Consider the following 19,717-nt stretch of genomic DNA (forward strand, 5'->3'; position numbering starts at 1 on the left):
TCAGAAAGGAGATTGACACATCCTCAAGTTATGCAGAGGTCACACAGATTCTACCGCAATTTCAAAAAGAAGAGACTATGTCTGTTTTTGAAGCAATTGAAAATTTTGGAAGAAATAGTACAGCACCTTAAATCATCAACCTGCTATCTTGACACACTTCCTACATCTTTTTTCAAAAGTGTGCTTAACTGTTTAGAAGCAGATCTCTTAGAAGTGGTGAACGCCTCACTTCTTTCTGGGACTTTTTCCAAACTCCCTGAAAACTGCAGTTGTTAAGCCCCTTCTGAAAAAGCGCAATCTTGATAACACAATGTTGAACAACTATAGACCAATATCAAATCTTCCTTTCATAGGTAAGATTATTGAAAAGGTAGTTTTTAATCAGCTGAACAACTACTTAAACTCAAATGGATACCTGGACAATTTTCAATCTGGTTTCCGAGCGCATCACAGTACAGAGACAGCGCTTATTAAGATAATAAATGATATTCGCTTCAATTCTGATTCTGGCAAAATATCAGTTCTGGTACTACTAGATCTTAGTGCTACGTTTGACACTGTCGATCATAACATACTTCTAGAGAGACTGGAAAACTGGATCGGGCTTTCTGGGATGGTACTCAAATGGTTCAGGTCATACTTAGAAGGGAGAGTTTATTATGTGAGTATAGGAGAGCATAAGTCTAAGTGGACATCCATGACATGCAGAGTCTCACAAGGCTCAATTCTTGCACTGCTCTTGTTTAGCCTGTATATGCTCCCACTAAGTCAAATAATGAGAAAGAACCAAATTGCCTATCACAGCTATGCTGATGATACCCAGATTTACCTAGCCTTATCTCCAAATGACTACAGCCCCATTGACTCCCTCTGCCAATGCATTGATGAAATAAACTGTTGGATGTGCCAGAACTTTCTTCAGTTAAACAAGGAGAAAACTGAAGTCATTGCATTTGGAAACAAAGATGAAGTTCTCAAGGTGAAAGCATACCTTGACTTGAATCTTGGGGTGATTCTGTAGACAGACCTTAGTTTTAGTAGTCATGTCAAAGCAGTAACTAAATCAGCATACTATCATCTCAAAAACATTGCAAGAATTAGATGTTTTGTGTCCAGTCAAGACTTGGAGAAACTTGTTCATGCCTTTATCACCAGCAGGGTGGATTATTGTAATGGTCTCCTCACCGGCCTTCCAAAGAAGACCATTAGACAGCTGCAGCTCATCCATATCATCCAATCATCAATATTGAAGGGTTACCTCCAGGCCCGTAGCCAGCTATGAGGTCACCGAGGTCCGGACCACGGTAGATTAGAAACGCTATCAGCGCTGTCAAAAATAGTATTTAACACCTATCTGTAGAACAAGTAGGTTACAGAATGAAATGAAATACACAAACACTAGGCCATGAAGAAGTCTATGCTATGTCATTCAGTATAACGTTAGTAGTTAAATATTCAAGTCATGCTAAAAACATTCATAAGAACACTAGACAATGTTATCAGTTATATAGCAATGGTTATTAATATAAAAAAATCTGTAACAGTAATATGTATTGTTGCATGAATAATAAACAGCTGATAAAATTATCCACCCCTAACTAAAGTAGCCTATTAACAGATTTTAATGCAATGGGGTATGATTTAAAAATGATCATCTTTCCAAAACAGAGAAAACATCTTTCACAAACATCTACATGTCTGTATCTTTTAAAGTGTTTATAGTGTATATAATGAGTTGTATTTGTAGGGGTTATTATAGCACGATTCTTTAACTTTAATTCATAAAATCATACAGGATTGAAACAAAAGTGATGACAAAATTAAGAGAGAGACAAAAAAGGAACCAACATTCAACCAAGCCTTTAAGCCTCAATTGTGTATTGAAGTTTCAGAACAACATTAATGGAGGTCAAGCGTCAACAGAAGTTTTTCCATTTTGAAATCCACATGACTTGCATCTGATCCCTAAAATAATCACATAGTACGATCTCAGTTAAAAACTTGGTACTCACCACAAACAAAAACTAAATACAATTAAGCGCTCTATGGTATGTATTCATATTCTGCCACCATGGTATAAATAGCATTTAACTCAGATATTTTAACACAAGTATAAATATTCCAAAAACACCACTCTTCCATTCAAAAAGTTTCAACACACCTGGTTTTCAGGTGATTTTATGAGTAATGCAAATGTTTAAAGTCCACATTCATGATAGTTGATGCCTGAGAATCAGCACACACACGCTTTGGTTATAAACACCAATGCAATAAATGCTCAAGTGTCTCAGGACTCTTGATGGTATAAAACATTAAAAGATTTTTCCACTGTGTAAACCATAATAACCTTGATGTAAATTAGGCTTAATATATAAATACAAAAATGCAAAACTGACAAATATGGCGTGTACAGGTAAGGCATAGTTGCAAGTGCATGTAGGCAGATCCTTAATGGAATAAAAGACGTGTGTGGCACCTAATTACGGCAGATTAACAAACAAGACAAGTACTGTTCTACTCAAATTCAAGTGACAGAATGCTGAATATAAAAGGTCTACTGATCACTCTTTAGTTGTCAGGCAGGATTGGCTGAAGTAAATTAGCAGTGTGCACAAATCAAATGTATGTGAGCTGTAAAAAGTTGTGCAGTAAGAACAAACAGGTCGCACAGGTATAAATGAACAATAACTGCATAACCATCATATTATTTTTGATACATGTGCTGATTTATATCCTTCTGTAGGAGCCTGAGTTGTATGTTTTTGCAAGTGACTATATGTGGCTTGTATAACATCAGAGATGGACATGAATTTCTAGACCCACTTCAATTCATTTTCAAGTTAAGATGAACATCAAAAACAATAATTATCAAATCATTTTCTTCCTCTTCTTGAGGACACACAATTATGTTTCTATTTGTATATAAGGATGCCATGACAGTAAATGTAAACATTCTGTCTGCAACATGGAAAAAAGAACCATTTATAAAGACAGCTGTAGTAACAACATCTACTAATACATGCTCCAAAATGCATTTAAAAACTGAATGAAAGAGATAGTGACACGGAGTATAATAATCTAGCTAGCACAGTCTCTCCTAAAGGCCAAGGCCTGCAGGCCAGGTCCAATGACATAATGCTATGTGCACAGTTCATACTGGCCAGGTCAAGGTCAAGGCCAAACTTTATTTTCAGGGGCAGTGGTGCCGGTTCTGGCTGGATGAGAGCATCAACGGTACTGGTTGTAGCCAGGATTCATAGCAGTTCAGCTCAACTGCTCCAGGTAAGCAGAGAGCAGAGGCTGCGGAGGGAGGAACTCTTCCTGTTTGTTGACCACCTCAGTCTGTCGAGCACCATCACAGTCAGAGCCTGCAGAAAACCACACACTTAAGCTTACACAAAACTTTTATTACATGTTTTTATACCATTGTAGAAAGAGTATACATTTTTATTTTTAATATATTTCAAATTATTTTAATTTTGAAAGTCTCTTTAAACAGAAATTGGCATGTCATTGCACTAAAGCCCAAGAAACCCTTTACAATTTTAGCAATCTTATAATGTCATTGCATGTCACACTGTGCGTAATGGATCTAATAAACTTGGCTACGACGTGTGTAGACTGTATGATGATGATACCTATTGACTCGTACGATACGACCGTCATCAGCATGCGCTACTGATAAACAAAAGGAGCATGATAAATCACACTTCAGCAGTTTTAGTTTTTATGTGTGCTGAAAAAAAGTGGAAGCTGTGAAAAAAGAAGGCATAGGAGCTAGAGGTAAGCAGTTTTATGTTTTAGAGCCCTGTCGCTGATTTCATGATTCGCATTGATTTTATTGGTTTGTCAGTAAACGTGGATTGTACCAGCAAACACACCGTGCGATGATCATGCTGTATCATAGACTATCTTTGGTCGCAAAACCGTGACAACGGCTGTCTTTAAACCTCTCTCACTGTACGACACAGGACCACCGTTTAGGAGCCACGATCACAGAAATCGCCACTATTGTTTCACAATGCCAATCTTTCGTCAGAGACAATGCCAATCAATCGTGCAGTGTGTCTCGGGATTTAAATGCAGCTAAATAAAGAGAAAATAAAAAATGTAGCTAAAATAAGTAAAAGGTTAAATTAATGAAACATTCTTTAATATTTAATTAAAAACATGTTAAACTCAACTGTCTTACCACAATATAAAAACAATATATGGATTAAATGGAACCCTTATGAAGTTATTTCTTAGGTCAAGTGTGTCGAGGACATACTGGTCAAACTCTACATACAACTCTACAAATTCAGCATGAGTTTGTACATTTACTGATTTGAAAATATTGTTACTTAAATGACAAGCTCAAAGCTTGCATTTTTGTTTTGTAATGTCTTCCTCTAAAAATCTGGTACGGTATTAGTGATAACATCAATGACAGAAAAGTATGCTAGCCAATAATAAAATAATTTTTATTTAAATTATATACCACAACACTAAACAACTATGTGGTTTGTGTTGTAAGTATATAAGTGACAATAACTTTAAAGTTGGGGTATGCATTTTTTCAAAAACGCTTTAGAAAACTGAGTCGGGCCAGTACCAAAACAAACTTGTAGCCAATCAGCAGTAAGGGGCGTGTCAACTCATGATGCGAGGAGAGAGCTCTTATCAGTGCACATGATGGACATTAGCTGAGCGACGACAGAAAGATAAAGATGGTGGATAAAAACAAAAGAGGAAAACATCTGCAGAACAAAAGAAGGCTTACACCATGTCTACACCGGACGCGACAGTTGTCCTGTCACGGTCTGTCTACACTGGACGCGACAAAGCGACATTTGTAATTTGTGTCAACATGTCATGAATAGAACGCGGCAGCAGCTTACTGTCGGGGATTTATCTACGTGGCATCCAGTGTAGACAGCATCACTGATTATAATGAGTTTTGCTTTGTTTCGTAGAACTAATCGTTGCCGTACGTATGTGTGGGGCGAAGCTATTAAAATAGGGGCGAGACCCTTTTGGGGTAGGGGCATGTTTGTTTTGGTGACTTCAAATGTCAACATTGGCTACCAGAAATCACTTACCCCACCTTTAAATGCAAATTCACAATGGCCTCCTAAGAAAACAACTATATTGTTATGTTTAAATTGACTGAACACTAAAGAACTCAGTTCCACACGGAAGCTTGGACGGATGCTTCCATTTCTTTATTCACTCTGTCTCACGCACGCAACTCATGCACGTGCACGCACTTCAAGAACTCTCTGTAACATGCTGAACACAACACTCCCCCAACTTCAACTTAATGAAACAAGTTTCAATGTGGCACTCAAACCATAGAAGAGATAAAACATATAACCCCTATGCATGAAAGTGTGTGACATAATCTTCCAGGTGGGCAGGATGAGACCTTGCCCTAACTGGTCTGCCTCCCAAAGCTGCCTGCTGGGGCATTTCCTGGCCAGGAGGGTGAGCACCATCTGCTGGCAGGAGTTGCGGCGGGTCAGGTCCTGGCTGTTGTGGGGGCTCCCTGAGCTGGAAACCTTGAGGTGCCTGGTGCGTCCATGGCCGTACTGGTTCTGGTTGTGGGACTGGGGAACTGACTCCTTGTGCTGCGCCTGCATTGGGCTCTGTTGCCCACTGACCTCTTGTTGGTGTAAGAGGGATGGGCACTTTCTGCAATCTACTAGCATGCCAGCGTGACCCATCGCTTAACAGAAATGTGGCGGATCCTAACTGACGGACCACTTGGTGAGGTTCAGACCAAAACGATGCCATTTTACTGCTACGGTGAGGTCTGCGGACTCGCACCCAGTCCAGTACCTTGATGTTAGTATGCCTGACCTTGTGTCTCTTATCTAAGTTATCCTTCATTTGCCCCTGGCTTGTAGTTACGGCCACTTTGACTGCTGTTTGGGGGCCAGTTACTACTGTTGTGGATAAGCCCTGTGCTCTGAGCCTGTCTAGGGGCAATTCCATCTCCCGGCCAAGCATGAGCAGAGCAGGTGAAGCCTGAGTGGTGCTGTGGTGGCTAGCCCTGTAGTGCAACAAGGTTTGATTAAGCGCAATGTGAAATGAGTACCCCTGGACAAGATGTGCCCGAATCCCATTCTTAAGGCTCTGATTAAACCTTTCAACCCCACCGTTTGCCTGGGGATGGTAGAGTGCGGCACGAATATGCTTAATTCCCTTATTGCTGAGGAAAGTGGAGAATTCTGCAGAAATGAACTGGGGCCCGTTGTCAGTAGTTATGGCACGGGGCATGCCCCAACGAGCAAACAGACTGTCCAGTATCCGCGTGATAGTCTGTGATGTAACTGTCCCTGCTGGTACTACCTTGGGCCATTTAGAATGGAGATCGTAGATGACCACCAGAAAGCGCTGATGAGGAGGAACTCCATGGCCATGATCTTCTCCACAGATGTCTAACTGTAGGTGCTCCTATGGATGTGAAGGCCATGGGACTGGCTGCAAAGGGGTTGGGGCTGGTTGTCCAGTCTTTCCACTGAGGAGACATGATTCACAGTCCCTGACCAGCCCCTCAATATCCCGGTCTATGCCCGGCCACCAGACCAGGTCCCGGCATCTTTGCATAAATTTTACAATGCCCAAATGGCCCTCGTGCGCCATTGATAGGACACGTGCACGCAAGCTGCTTGGCACTACTGTACAGAGACCCCTGGAAACACATACGTCACTCCAACATGACAGTTCATTCCGCACCCTCGCAAATGGCACTAGCTCCTCAGAAACTCGTGCTGGCCACCCTGAACGTATGTAGGTGCGGAGTGTTGTTAAAATGGAGTCAAGCTCTTCCAAGGAGACAGCAGATTGTAAAGGTGCATGTAGCATCTGGATGAACTCCGGCTCCACGTCATGGCTGCTTGGTGAGGCTGCCGGTGCGGGTGCAGTAATGGACCGAGATAAGAGGTCAGCAACCACATTGTCCCTCCCTGGCGTGAATTTCAGCTGGTAATCGTACTGTCTCAGGCGCTCACCCCATCTGACAGAAGCGTGGTCAACACCTGATGGTCTGTGCGGAGGGTGAAATGCCGCCCGTAAAGATAGAGGTGCCATCTCTCAGTGGCCCAGACACAGGCGAGGGCTTCGTGTTCGCCGACAGAGTAGCGCTGTTCAGTGGGGTCAGGGCTCTGGAAGCAAATGCTACAGGCCTTTCAACACCGTCCTGCTCCTGTGAGAGAACCGCACCCAGTGCTTGTGTGGAGGCATCACAGGTGACGATAGTCGGAATGTCGGGGGCAAAGTGAGCTAGAATGGGTGGTGTGGTAAGCTGGGATTTTAGCATTTGGACAGCCTCGGAGCATTCTGCAGTCCAGTTCCATGGCTCATCTTTCTTCAGTAATTGACGGAGGGGTGCTGTGGTTCGGGAGTACTGAGGCAGAAAACGAAGGTAGTAGGCTGTCATGCCCAAAAACGAGGCTACCTGGGAAGTGGAGGAGGGTTCTGGGATTCGGTGAATCGCCTCGATATTTGACTGGAGAGGGGCGATGCCTCTGGGCGTGAGACAAAACCCCACAAAATCAATGGCTGAGGTGGCGAACGTGCATTTCTCTGCATTCAGTGTAAGATTATGCTCCATGAGAGCACTAGCCACCCTATTGAGATGGCCATTATGTGTCTGGATATCTGCTGCATGTACTACTATATCATCCAAGAAAACGGCAACTCCAGGAATACTAGCCAAGATGGTGGTCATCACCTTTTGAAAACAGCTGGGGGCGGAGCTCAAGCCAAAAGGCATGCGTGTATACTGATATACCCCAGTGTGTGTGACAAACGCTGCAAGGTTTCTGCTGGAAGGATGGAGTGGCACCTGCAAGTAACCTTGGCGCAGGTCCAGCTCAATAAAGACCTTTGACCCATAGAAGTGGGTGGTCAGCTCCTCAGCCGTGGATAAAGGGTATTTGTTGGGAATAATGGCCTTATTGACAGCGCGCAAGTTCACACAGACTCGTATTCCCCAAGACTTTTTCCTAGCAATGACCAGGTTGGAGATCCAAGGGGCAGCATTGACTGGTTCGATCACTCCCATAGCCAGCATCATTTGGAGCTCCGCTGTCACTTCATCCCGCAAGGCGAGAGGAATCCTGCGCAGGGGCTGAATGACCGGCGACACCTCTGGATACACCAGAGGCCTGTGGGTGAAAGCTGTGAGGCAGCCGAGTCCGTCAAACAGCGTCGGCCATCTCTGTTGCCAGGTAGTCGTGACGTGGTGGATGTCTAAGCCTATGTCATCTCGCAGTGTGAATCCTAAGCATGTGAAAAGATCCAGTCCCAGGAGGTTGGCACCCCACTCTGTAATATACAGTGGGGCAAAAAAGTATTTAGTCAGCCACCAATTGTGCAAGCTCTCCCACTTAAAAAGATGAGAGAGGCCTGTAATTTTCATCATAGGTATACCTCAACTATGAAAATCACATTGTAGGATTTTTAAAGAATTTATTTGCAAATTATGGTGGAAAATAAGTATTTGGTCAATAACAAAATTTCATCTCAATACTTTGTTATATACCCTTTGTTGGCAATGACAGAGGTCAAACGTTTTCTGTAAGTCTTCACAAGGTTTTCACACACTGTTGCTGGTATTTTGGCCCATTCCTCCATGCAGATCTCCTCTAGAGCAGTAATGTTTTGGGGCTGTCGCTGGGCAACACGGACTTTCAACTCCCTCCAAAGATTTTCGATGGGGTTGAGATCTGGAGACTGGCTAGGCCACTCCAGGACCTTGAAATGCTTCTTACGAAGCCACTCGTGTGTTTGGGTTCATTGTCATGCTGAAAGACCCAGCCACGTTTCATCTTCAATGCCCTTGCTGATGGAAGGAGGTTTTCACTCAAAATCTCACGATACATTCATTCTTTCATTTACACGGATCAGTCGTCCTGGTCCCTTTGCAGAAAAACAGCCCCAAAGCATGATGTTTCCACCCCCATGCTTCACAGTAGGTATGGTGTTCTTTGGATGCAACTCAGCATTCTTTCTCCTCCAAACACGACAAGTTGAGTTTTTACCAAAAAGTTCTATTTTGGTTTCATCTGACCATATGACATTCTCCCAATCCTCTTCTGGATCATCCAAATGCTCTCTAGCAAACTTCAGACGGGCCCGGACATGTACTGGCTTAAGCAGGGGGACACGTCTGGCACTGCAGGATTTGAGTCCCTGGCGGCGCAGTGTGTTACTGATGGTAGCCTTTTTACTTTGGTCCCAGCTCTCTGCAGGTAATTCACTAGGTCCCCCGTGTGGTTCTGGGATTTTGCTCACAGTTCTTGTGATCATTTTGACCCCACGGGTGAGATCTGCGTGGAGCCCCAGATCGAGGGAGATTATCAGTGGTCTTGTATGTCTTCCATTTTCTAATAATTGCTCCCACAGTTGATTTCTTCACACCAAGCTGCTTACCTATTTCAGATTCAGTCTTCCCAGCCTGGTGCAGGTCTACAATTTTGTTTCTGGTGTCCTTTGACAGCTCTTTGATCTTGGCCATGGTGGAGTTTGGAGTTGGACTGTTTGAGGTTGTGGACAGGTGTCTTTTATACTGATAACGAGTTCAAACAGATGCCATTAATACAGGTAATGAGTGGAGGACAGAGGAGCCTCTTAAAGAAGAAGTTACAGGTCTGTGAGAGCCAGAAATCTTGCTTGTTTGTAGGTGACTAAATACTTATTTTACTGAGGAATTGACCAATTAATTCTTTAAAAATCCTACAATGTGATTTTCTAGATTTGTTTTTCTCATTTTGTCTCTCATAGTTGAGGTATACCTATGATGAAAATTACAGGCCTCTCTCATCTTTTTAAATGGGAGAACTTGCACAATTGGTGGCTGACTAAATACTTTTTTAGTATCTGTAGAACTGTAGAAGGGGAATGATGACAGGTGTTTGGAGCCATAGCGGACTGGAACATGAAGAACACCCAGCATAGTGATCTTAGAGCTGTCGTAACCACAGAGGGATGTGCAGGGCTGTTGCAGTGGCAGATGTGAAAAGAACTTGTGGTATGTACTGGCATTGAGTAGAGATGCCGCTGCACCCGTATCCATCAACAGCAGAAGGCTCACCTCGCCGAGAAGCACAGTACAAGTCCTAAAAGCTGTTTGGTCCGCTGTTACATGTCTGATTTCAGTGCAGTCATTAGTGGCAGATGGTTGTCGTATCTGTGATGTGATTTTTTTTAAGGCAGTTCCTGCATGTTTGTCCCCGTGCAGGACAATTTTGGGCCCTGAAGTTGTGTGAGCTAGAGCCACAGTTGCTGCAGAAAACTAAACTTCTATGACTTCCTTGCAACTGTGTATGCTGCACTGGAAAACATGATTCTTCAGTGCCTATTTTACCTGAAGGAAACGGACCGTGGTGTGTGAGACAGACAGATCGCATTTGCTGCGTGGGCGCATCCACCAGGGGGCACGCATCAGCGAAAAGCGTGGAGCATTCAGTGGCTGCCTCCACTTGCAAGTGCAATTGCCACGGCTTTATCTAGTGTTAATTCGTCTGGTTCCAGCAACAGTTTCTCCCGAGTCTTGTTACACAATATCCCTTCAATAAACTGATCACGAACGATCTGATCTTGAAGAGTCCCATAATTGCATGAGCGTGCCATGTCTCGCAGATTAGTTACATAGTTTTGCACGGACTCACCCGGACACTGCAGCCATTTGCATAACTTGTACCGGCGGAGCAGTACTCGTTGCTGGCCTGTGAAGTGGTTAGCGAGGAGAGCGACCGCTTCCTCGTACGTTTCTGCATGTCCAAGGGCACGATATAACTCTCTGTAACATGCTGAACACAACACATATATTTCCAACGTTTGAATAATGTATAAGTTCACTCACTAGCAGAGGTCAGATCCATGTACTGGCAGATAGCATGAAGCAGCAGTCGCTCATAACTGAAGAAACACAGATACATCTGAATCAAAACATGGCATTTTATTCACACACTCACAATACAATTTTCTTTACATTTCTGAACCAACATCTCAAGCATGCATGTATACTAGTTAGTGGTGGTCTGAATTAGTCTGTGGAAGTGAAAGACGCATTAACTGTGGTAGTTTGTGCACCTGTTGCTGAGTTTGGTAATGTAAATTGAGTGTGGATGTGCCATGAAGAATCCCAGCAGATCGGACTCCAGACCCTCCAACACTCCCTTAAACAGAGGAAATGGATGAACAGAAATCAGACAGAAAAAAAGAATGATAGGACAGGAGAAAGTGATATAGGGGATACTTGTTACAAGACAAAAGATAAAGATCAAGCAAATGACAAAGAGAGTCACCATGGGGATCTGTCTGCGTCTCAGCGTTGCACGTAGCCGCCGATCAATTCTCTGAAAACATTCCTGAGCACTGAAGGCAGGATTTACTGTGCAATGGAAAGTAGAATGACCATCACTAATATGTCAAGTATAATAAGAAATAATCTACCCATCAATAAAGATAAAGTGTGTAATTTTTGATATTGGCATAGACAAATACTGTGGCACTACCGAAACAGCCCTCTGTCTGGTTGAGCATCCTGACACATCAGACTTCTGGCTCAACTAAGAGTGTGAGTTTGGGGCAGGGTAGTCTCAGCCTCAGACGTCACGCCCACGGACCGTTGGCTAAACGTCTGATGCATATGGCACACAAAAGTGGAAACACTTCAGGAGTTTCGAAGTCGTCATCGGATTGGTTGAATTATACAGGATTTCTAGGAGACGTGTGTGTCGCGTTCTTTAACGTTCTGCCTGGAAACAAAAATGCCGTGACGCCAAACCCTCTCACGAAAGAAGAAAGCCCTCGTGTTTACAACTGTGACGAAGAGTGCTTATCAGGATCAACTAAACGCTGAATTTTCAAAAGTATGTGAAATATTTAAAGTTTGCGGCATAGAATCTTTCAAATACGTCCAAGAGTTTTACACACCGGTCTGTTATTGTGGCAACATTTCCACGCCCCGAAACGTGACGATGAACGAAACGAACAGTGATTGGTTGTTTGACATGTCGGTCAAATGGGCGGGCCTTGGCCAATGAAAGCTGCCATGGATTCCAGACCTTCAGCCGTCAGTCTGAAGATCTGGCTACGCGCAATTAGGGGCAGGGTAGCTGGTTTGTCCAACAATGGAGAAAATAAAGGGGGAGTATACAAGCGTTTGGAAAACAACTATTATTTCTGAAAATCTGTTTTAGTGTCTATTACACACTCAAACCTTATAGGGACATTTAGTGTGTCTCTACAAACAAAATTATCCTGTTTTGTACTTGACGTGTCTATACAAGAACAAAACTGACATCATTATGGCACTTGCACAAGTGTGCATTGCCTCCACAAGAGTATGCATTAACAGTTTTTGGTATATAAGTATATCTATAATATAATAACTATATAGTTTAATATTATAATATTTAATTTATTTAATAACTTCGTAATGAATTTTTATTGATATTATACATTTATGATATCTAATATTAAAACGTATTTTTCAGTTCTTTGGAATACTTGATGAAAAGCAAAATCATCCAAACATATTATTATAAAAATACTATTATTTTATTTTATTTTTTTGTATTTATTTATGTATTTATTTTATTTTTTACCATTTTTTTCCTTCAGGTTTGTTTTCGAGTGTCAAGCAAACACGGCAGAGCTTCAGTTAATCATAAATTATGTGCTCTATGTTTGTGTGTTGGTCAGTATTATATATGAAGCCTGTTCATCATATAAAGTGTGTGTCTTTTTAGAAGACTTGGATTGAATGGTTCAATCATATGGATTACTTCTACGATTTTAATGCATGAAGATTTTCATTGCATGGACTTTGAAAGGATGGACAAAAATGATGAGAGAAAATTAAAGAGATCTTCATTTGTGTTCCAAAGATAAACAAAAGTCATATGGGTTTGAAATGACATGAGGGTGAGTAAATGATGGCAGAATTTTCATTTTTGGGTTCAATGTCATTATGATGAAATGATATTAAATGTAAAAGTCAACAACTTGAAGATCTAAAATGTAAACTGCACAAAAGTGCTGTTTAGATCCATCTGTAGTTTAGAGCCTCTCTGGCAGCTGACACCTCTGACTTTCTTTACACCTTACGATGTGTATTGTTCAACTATCTTTCCTACAAGATGCAAATTGGGCTTGTGTGATTAAATGCTGTCAGACCTTCTCTTTGGTCTTTATGGCTCTTGTCAGAGTGGGTCCTCTGGGCCTCCTCCTCCAGCAGAGCCAATAGTCGCTCTTGTTCCTCCCCAGAACGATTCATAAAATCACTCCAGTACTGAGAGACATGAGAGAGATATTTAAAGGCAAAACATCCCCTAACTCAGAGCAGTTAAAGAAACCTGCTTTACCTCCATATAGTTTCCATTGGTACAGGCCTCAGTGAAGATGGAGGGCAAGGCTGTTTCATGTCCTTCACCATCCTCTTTAGAGCACTCGTCCCGTTCCAAAAGATTGTCCAGAAATCGAGCTACACCGAAGCAGAGTTGTTAAAAATGATGGTTCCAAAACATTACAAAAACAAAGCTAAAACTTTACGCAGTTTTTTTGGTTTGCATTCTTATGTAGATTTCTTTTATCCAGTGCAACACTGCATTCACTCCATACATTTTTTTATATCAGTTCATGCCTTCCCTGAGAATTGAACCCATGATGTTGGCGCCGATTGAACTATAAACATGGTGCAGTCACACTTTCTCATTGCAATAGAAATCTGTGTATTCTGGATTGTTGTGTGAGGGCTTCCATTGTGTACAAGCGCACGCATTAACATAATCGGCGTAATCAGCGTTTAGGGTAAAGTCATACAATCATAAATAGTCATATGGACTATAAAATGTGTTACATCTGAAGCTTGGTCCTCTCTAATTTCATCATATTGGGGGGAAAAAAGGAGCAGTGTGAACATTCTGCTAAACTTCTCCTCGTGTGTTCCACAGAAGTTAGTAACACAGGTTTGAAATGACAGGTGGGTGATGACGGAATTTTCATTTTTGGTTAAACATTTCCTGTGTAGTAAATAATGAATAAAGCAGTAAATAAAGAAACATGAATAATGTAAGGAAAAAAATGAAAAATGAAAGCAAAACTTACTGTTTTCCTGTCGTCTCAGACTCTTCTTGCCCTTGGCTCTGGGAGTGAGGTCAGAGTTACGAATGGCCTGGTTAATAAAAAACTGCTTCTTTTTGGCTGGAGAAACACGTTTTGCAGGAGAGCTGGGTAGAGATGAGCAGCGCGGCTCATTTAGGCTGCAAGACAAACAGGTATCAGATATGTCATTTGCACTAAACCATTCTCTCAAAGGCTTGACTCCATAGTCACAAACATGACAGAAAACGTCCAATAACCTACTCTGCCCAGTTTCATAAATAAATAAAAGCCCTGGATGTGGCCAACAGTAGTTGATGGGATATTGGTATAAATTACAAACATGATAAACAATGCATTTGTGCATAACAGCTATCCTGCACATGCTTAAATGAATTTGCCATAATGTATCAGTGGATTTTAATGCAGTCTTTCACACTGCAGAGTACAGTTCCTTCAGCTGAGACCCACTCCTGTGTTTTATTTATAGCTCTAGCTACAGGCCAGATGCTTTACCATGAAAATAGGTCACAGCTTATCTCTGCAAAAACATATGCATTTTTTTATTTTGTCTTAAGAGTTTTATGTTGATGGTTTTAATCGTTTAGTGAAGACGAATAAGACATTATGACAAATATTTAGACTAAATAACTTGCATATACACCAGCGAAATACAGTTTATGTTCTAACAGTTTATTGAAGCATGCCAGTTATTTAATTAGTTCAATACACACAGTATTGAATACATACAAATATATACTGTTTACTGTATATAATGACCTGTCATTTACCTCGGGTGCAACACATCCATTTAAATGCCATTAACACTCATTACACTGCGACCACAGTTTTAAACAAATACATCACTTTTTCAATAATGCAAAACAGTGAACGCAAAAAAGACTTGACTTGTATCTGATGTTTGTTTTTTAATATTTGGCGAATGAGCTTTGCCGGCTAACAAAAACAACTGACGCGTATGTGCTGAGACAAATTAGGTCATTAGCTACCGGCTAAAAATACACTTACATTAAATCCTGTTCCTCATTGCTATTGCTATTTAACAAAACCATCTCACAGTCTTCTCACAAAAGCAGGACAGTGACAAAAACAAAGAAATTTAGAAGGAGAAAAGGTCCAGTTCAGCTGGCGTAAGCCGCGATGGCTAATGGCTAATGCTAGGGAAGATGGGCGGAGCCCGGGAGACCCAGCAGCCATGACAACCATTTCAGCCAATAAATATTCCTCACTTCAACTTGACGTGTTATATTATGCATTTTTATTATATTACATGACAGATATTGATAGAGATATGACAATTTAAGAGAAAGTGTGCATCTTAGATCTTTTAACTGGTAACCACGTTCACTTTTTTTTCACAATTTCTTCCTATTCTAGTTAATTATAAATAGTCTTGAGGTGCAAGTACAAATAGTCAATATATTATTTCACTGAGGTCATAAAAGCCGCATAATAATTATATATAAAAATATTACCATATTTAGGTATTTTATTATATGTTAAATGAATATTTAGTAATAGTCTAAATGAACAAGGAGTACTAAATATCAACATGCAACCCTGAAAATAAACCACTTTTCTGATTTGTTTAGTTACTGTTAATTGATTAAAAATGACATTAATGATGACATTTTTAACGCAATGCAGTGTTTTTATAAAACAATGTGCACACACCAAACATCTGCACAGTACCCAGATATTTATTGATACATATATAGAGATTTGCATATAAATATTCCAGCATTTTAACATCCAGCATCATGCACATAAGGAAGATTACAAACTTCACATTCAAACTTCATACATAATATTTCCAGTTTGTACATACAATAAATACTACATAAAAAAGAGCTACATATCAAGCATTGTAACAATCATTGCAGTGAAGAGGTGCAGCAATAATCCAGACTACAATATTAGAACTGAAGTGCATCAGAAAAAAAATGAATAAAAAAAGACAAATAAACCTAAAACCATACAATAAATCAGGAAATAAATAAAAACACATGAAGGCAGTTTTTGTGTCTAATACCAGCTCTGCACTGCACATTTGACCTCGACATACATGTAGAAATAAAGAGGTTTGTTATAATGTAACATATTCAGAAAAAAAATAATATCCAAATTGGGTTGCACAAAGCAAATACCATACAGAAGTGACATCAACTGACATCCTGAAAATGTGCATAATTTATGCATTAAAGAGGTCTGGGAAAGATTTCCAGCCAAAACACATACATGATGCCATGCGTTATCTTCAAGTTTCAGTCTAGACATACAATCAATGAGGAATTACCAGGAGAGCCAATCTGAATGATTAATTGATTGCTTTTAAAATAATTACATTTAATTTTTTTAAACTACAGTTGAACAAGGCACCAAATGTTCAGGAAAAATGACTCACTGGTGATCCACATCATGACTGTTTAGTTCTGAATGTCTTTGCCTTTTTTACACTTTGCTTTCCTGCGTTTTGGTACTGACAATAAACAACGTGGATGGGTCTTTTTTCCCAGGCGTCTGGTGCTCATGGGGGTTAGATCCATTAGCTGCCTCACCAACAGGTTCCATCCGGATCTGCTGTTGCTGTCTTGAGACTGACGGACTGTTTGATTTGCTCTTTTTGGTCTTTGAACCAGTAAATACAGACTCAGGGGTTTGCACTGAGCGAGTAGCTTGATCTGTAGAGAGCATTGAAGAAGAGTGTGGTGTGGAAGACCTGCTGGATTTCTCGAGTTTGAGGTCTGTGGGCCGTTGAGGTCTGTTGGCTGGAATCGCCACGGATCCTCCACCATTTACCGTGACTTCCTTGAGCTCTTCATCATCTGTCTGCTCTTTAGCAAAGTTAACAAACACCTGTAGGAGGAAAACACTCTTAGTTTTGAGTAACAAGCACAAGAGTACCAAGAATCTAAGGGGCAGATTTACTAAACAGGGCAAATTAGCACAAGAGTACAATTCCAAAACAGCGACGGTGGGCAAGGAAATTTCTGCGGGTGATTTACTGACAACGTGCAAATAAAGGACACAGACACAATATCTCATTTACATGTCGACCAACGCAATATACCAAGCCTGGCACAAATTAGCGTAGTTGCAAATAAGCAGAGCCGATGCTCATCAGGTACGGGTGATCTACTTACGACACAGGCGCAAAATAGTTTATTAAGACATGCTTTTTTAGGGCGTTAAATAATGGCGCAAATACCAGTAATTTGACGAGCACAAACATTAGTAAATCGCGTTGCGTGATTCATTTTAATACTCTCCTCCCATAAATTTAGCATCTTAAAGGGAAACTCCTACAAATGCATATTCAGTAAGGTCAGACGCAAAAATAACTGTGTCCACATCTTTTCAGCGCTAATTCTTCACTGCGTGTCTTTAGTAAATCCTGACAGTACTATTTCAATGCAAAAGTTAGTAAATCTGCCCCTGAAGGTTTGGTCACGCAAAATTTCTTACGTGAAATTCGTTAACTTAGTTGCTTATTAGCATGCCTATTATTAACATATTGGCTATTATATTCTGCATGACCATATTCTACATCCCTAATCCTGCCCAATAGCTGAACTACCTTACTACTTTACTATTAATAAGCAGCAATTTAGGAGTTTATTGAGGCAAAAGTCACAGTTATTTGCTTGTTAATAGCGAGAATTGGACCTTAAAATAAAGTAAATGTGACCATACCTTTAGGCAGTGTTGAATATCCACCTTATTCTAAATTGTGGAAGTAAGCTTTTTTTGTGTGTGCTGAAATAACTGGAAGCGAATGACACTGAAAGATTTGCACCTTCAAGTTACAAATGGTCTGCTCTTACGTTAAAAATAAGGTGGATATCCTTTGTGGAGAAAGTAATCCCATAATTAACTATAACAACAAATGCAAAATTCTGGAAAAGCAATAGAAATGTCAATTATGAATATTGATATTTCATCCAACACTGAACAGAATGAATAAAATGTAGTTCAGACTAATTTAAAATATATTATTTTTCCTTATATTTTAGTGTTTTTATGTATGTTAGAGAACTGTGTTGTTATCTTAGCAACGTGCTAAAGCATAATTGTACAGAAATCAATAGTGAGTCAAATCTGTTGAGGAGAGCTATTTATCAGATGCGTTTATGCCATGATAGTGTGCTTCTTAGAAGGTAGTTGCCTATATAGACTTTGAAATAGAGTCGCTGCACTGTTCTCTTACTTGATCCAGTGTAGTCTGTGAAACCGAGTAGTCAGCTATCCCCAGCTCCTCATAATTATTTGACAGAACCTCAAAGACACAAGCGAGTGAACAGGCTTGTGATGGCAGCTGGTACTGGAGAACATTCTGATGTCTCTCCTTCAGCTGGATGCCAGGGAAGGAGCTCTGGATGAAGGTGTCCACCGGGCATGGTTCTGTAGATGGGGTGGACAAACGAAGGATTACTGTGTAACCGTCTCCAAACCTAGAAGAAAAGACAAAAAGGATGGAAATGAAAACATTTAGTATCACATATTAGTACTTGCATACTACTTATAATAGTTTTGCAGAATACACTATATTTTCTGTTAAATGTGCATTATGCAACCGAGCACACTGTTCCTAATTTTTCATCCTTCAGACCTTTTTCCTGAGTAAACAATGAGCGCCGCCATTATGAATTCTAACTTCAGATTGGATGCTCTTCTGTTCTGGTCTCCATAGAAACCCATTCAAATAGTGCCAATCTGTTTTTAATGTAGCTAATGTCGGCAGCTTCGTGTCATCTACACACTCGTTAAACTTTGAGGAGTGAGGCACTGACAAATGACGGTCATTGCGACACTGTAAAGTGATGGCACTATGGAGCCATGTGCTTTTTTAAAACATTTGAATAGGTTTCACATTAGATTATCAGCTCGGAATATAAGATAATTTGACTAGAAACAACGGAAATGCAAAGCATCCTTTTGGTTAAGAGTCAGGCGTGACTTCCGCGTTCAGAAAAAACATCTATAAGGCAATCTCTTTCTTTAATTTCCATAGAGTGCAATAGCCGGGTACCAGAAGTAAAAAAATGCCATTAATTTTATCCAAATGGGACCTGATTTTGAATGATAACTTATAAACCTTTAAAGAAAGACCTGCTGAATTCCTGGAGAAAAGCTCATGTTTCTGCAAAGAAATCTCCAAAATTTAGAGAACAGACAAAAGAACACTCTAGCACCTGTCCACTCCCATTAGGGAGTAAGTTTCCCTTCCCTACTTTAATATTTACATATTTTGCCAGAAAAGTAAAATATTGTTTACACACACACTCCCTCATTAAAGCTGGTAAGTACTAAGTCTTGTACTTTTTGTCCATTTTTTTTATATATATTTTCACTTCAAATCAAGGTTTGTAATTTTGCGATTGGCTTGTAACTCTTAAACCAAGGCTGCTGGTAAAGTTAGCATGCACTCCATCATGACGATTGAACTGGAAGTGACATCAGCCACAATTATCTTTTCTTTTTAACATTACTAATCCACAATCTCTTTATCTGACTTTATTTAATCTGACTACAAATAAGCATTTATTTCTGACATGATCCCGCTAAATTAAACATGCAATACAGAGAGGTCATACAACAA

General features: G+C 40.5%; 2 protein-coding genes across 5 annotated transcripts in view; both read right to left on the minus strand.

Moving 5' to 3' along the window:
• Positions 1-1,849: 1,849 nt before the first annotated feature.
• On the minus strand, positions 1,850-15,298 carry r3hdm4 (R3H domain containing 4). The gene is made up of 8 exons (XM_058792083.1): positions 15,127-15,298; positions 14,104-14,258; positions 13,362-13,480; positions 13,174-13,288; positions 11,298-11,383; positions 11,083-11,168; positions 10,853-10,908; positions 1,850-3,368 (listed from the first exon to the last, which is right to left on the minus strand). Exons 1-8 carry the CDS (start codon positions 15,168-15,170, stop codon positions 3,265-3,267), a joined length of 765 nt encoding a protein of 254 aa, XP_058648066.1. The 5' UTR covers positions 15,171-15,298; the 3' UTR covers positions 1,850-3,264.
• A 509-nt stretch (positions 15,299-15,807) lies between these two features.
• Positions 15,808-19,717, minus strand: part of abca7 (ATP-binding cassette, sub-family A (ABC1), member 7) — a 31,146-nt gene continuing 27,236 nt past the window's right edge. For all 4 annotated transcript variants that reach the window (XM_058791437.1, XM_058791435.1, XM_058791436.1 and 1 more), the window contains 2 exons: positions 18,326-18,569; positions 15,808-16,974 (listed from right to left, as the gene is read on the minus strand). In XM_058791437.1, the coding sequence (XP_058647420.1) occupies positions 16,570-16,974; positions 18,326-18,569 (649 nt within the window). In that variant the 3' untranslated portion in view covers positions 15,808-16,569. The remainder of the gene's footprint in view (positions 16,975-18,325; positions 18,570-19,717) is intronic.

Source organism: Onychostoma macrolepis, chromosome 11 (assembly GCF_012432095.1).
Source record: "Onychostoma macrolepis isolate SWU-2019 chromosome 11, ASM1243209v1, whole genome shotgun sequence".
Classification (NCBI taxonomy): Eukaryota; Metazoa; Chordata; class Actinopteri; order Cypriniformes; family Cyprinidae; genus Onychostoma; species Onychostoma macrolepis.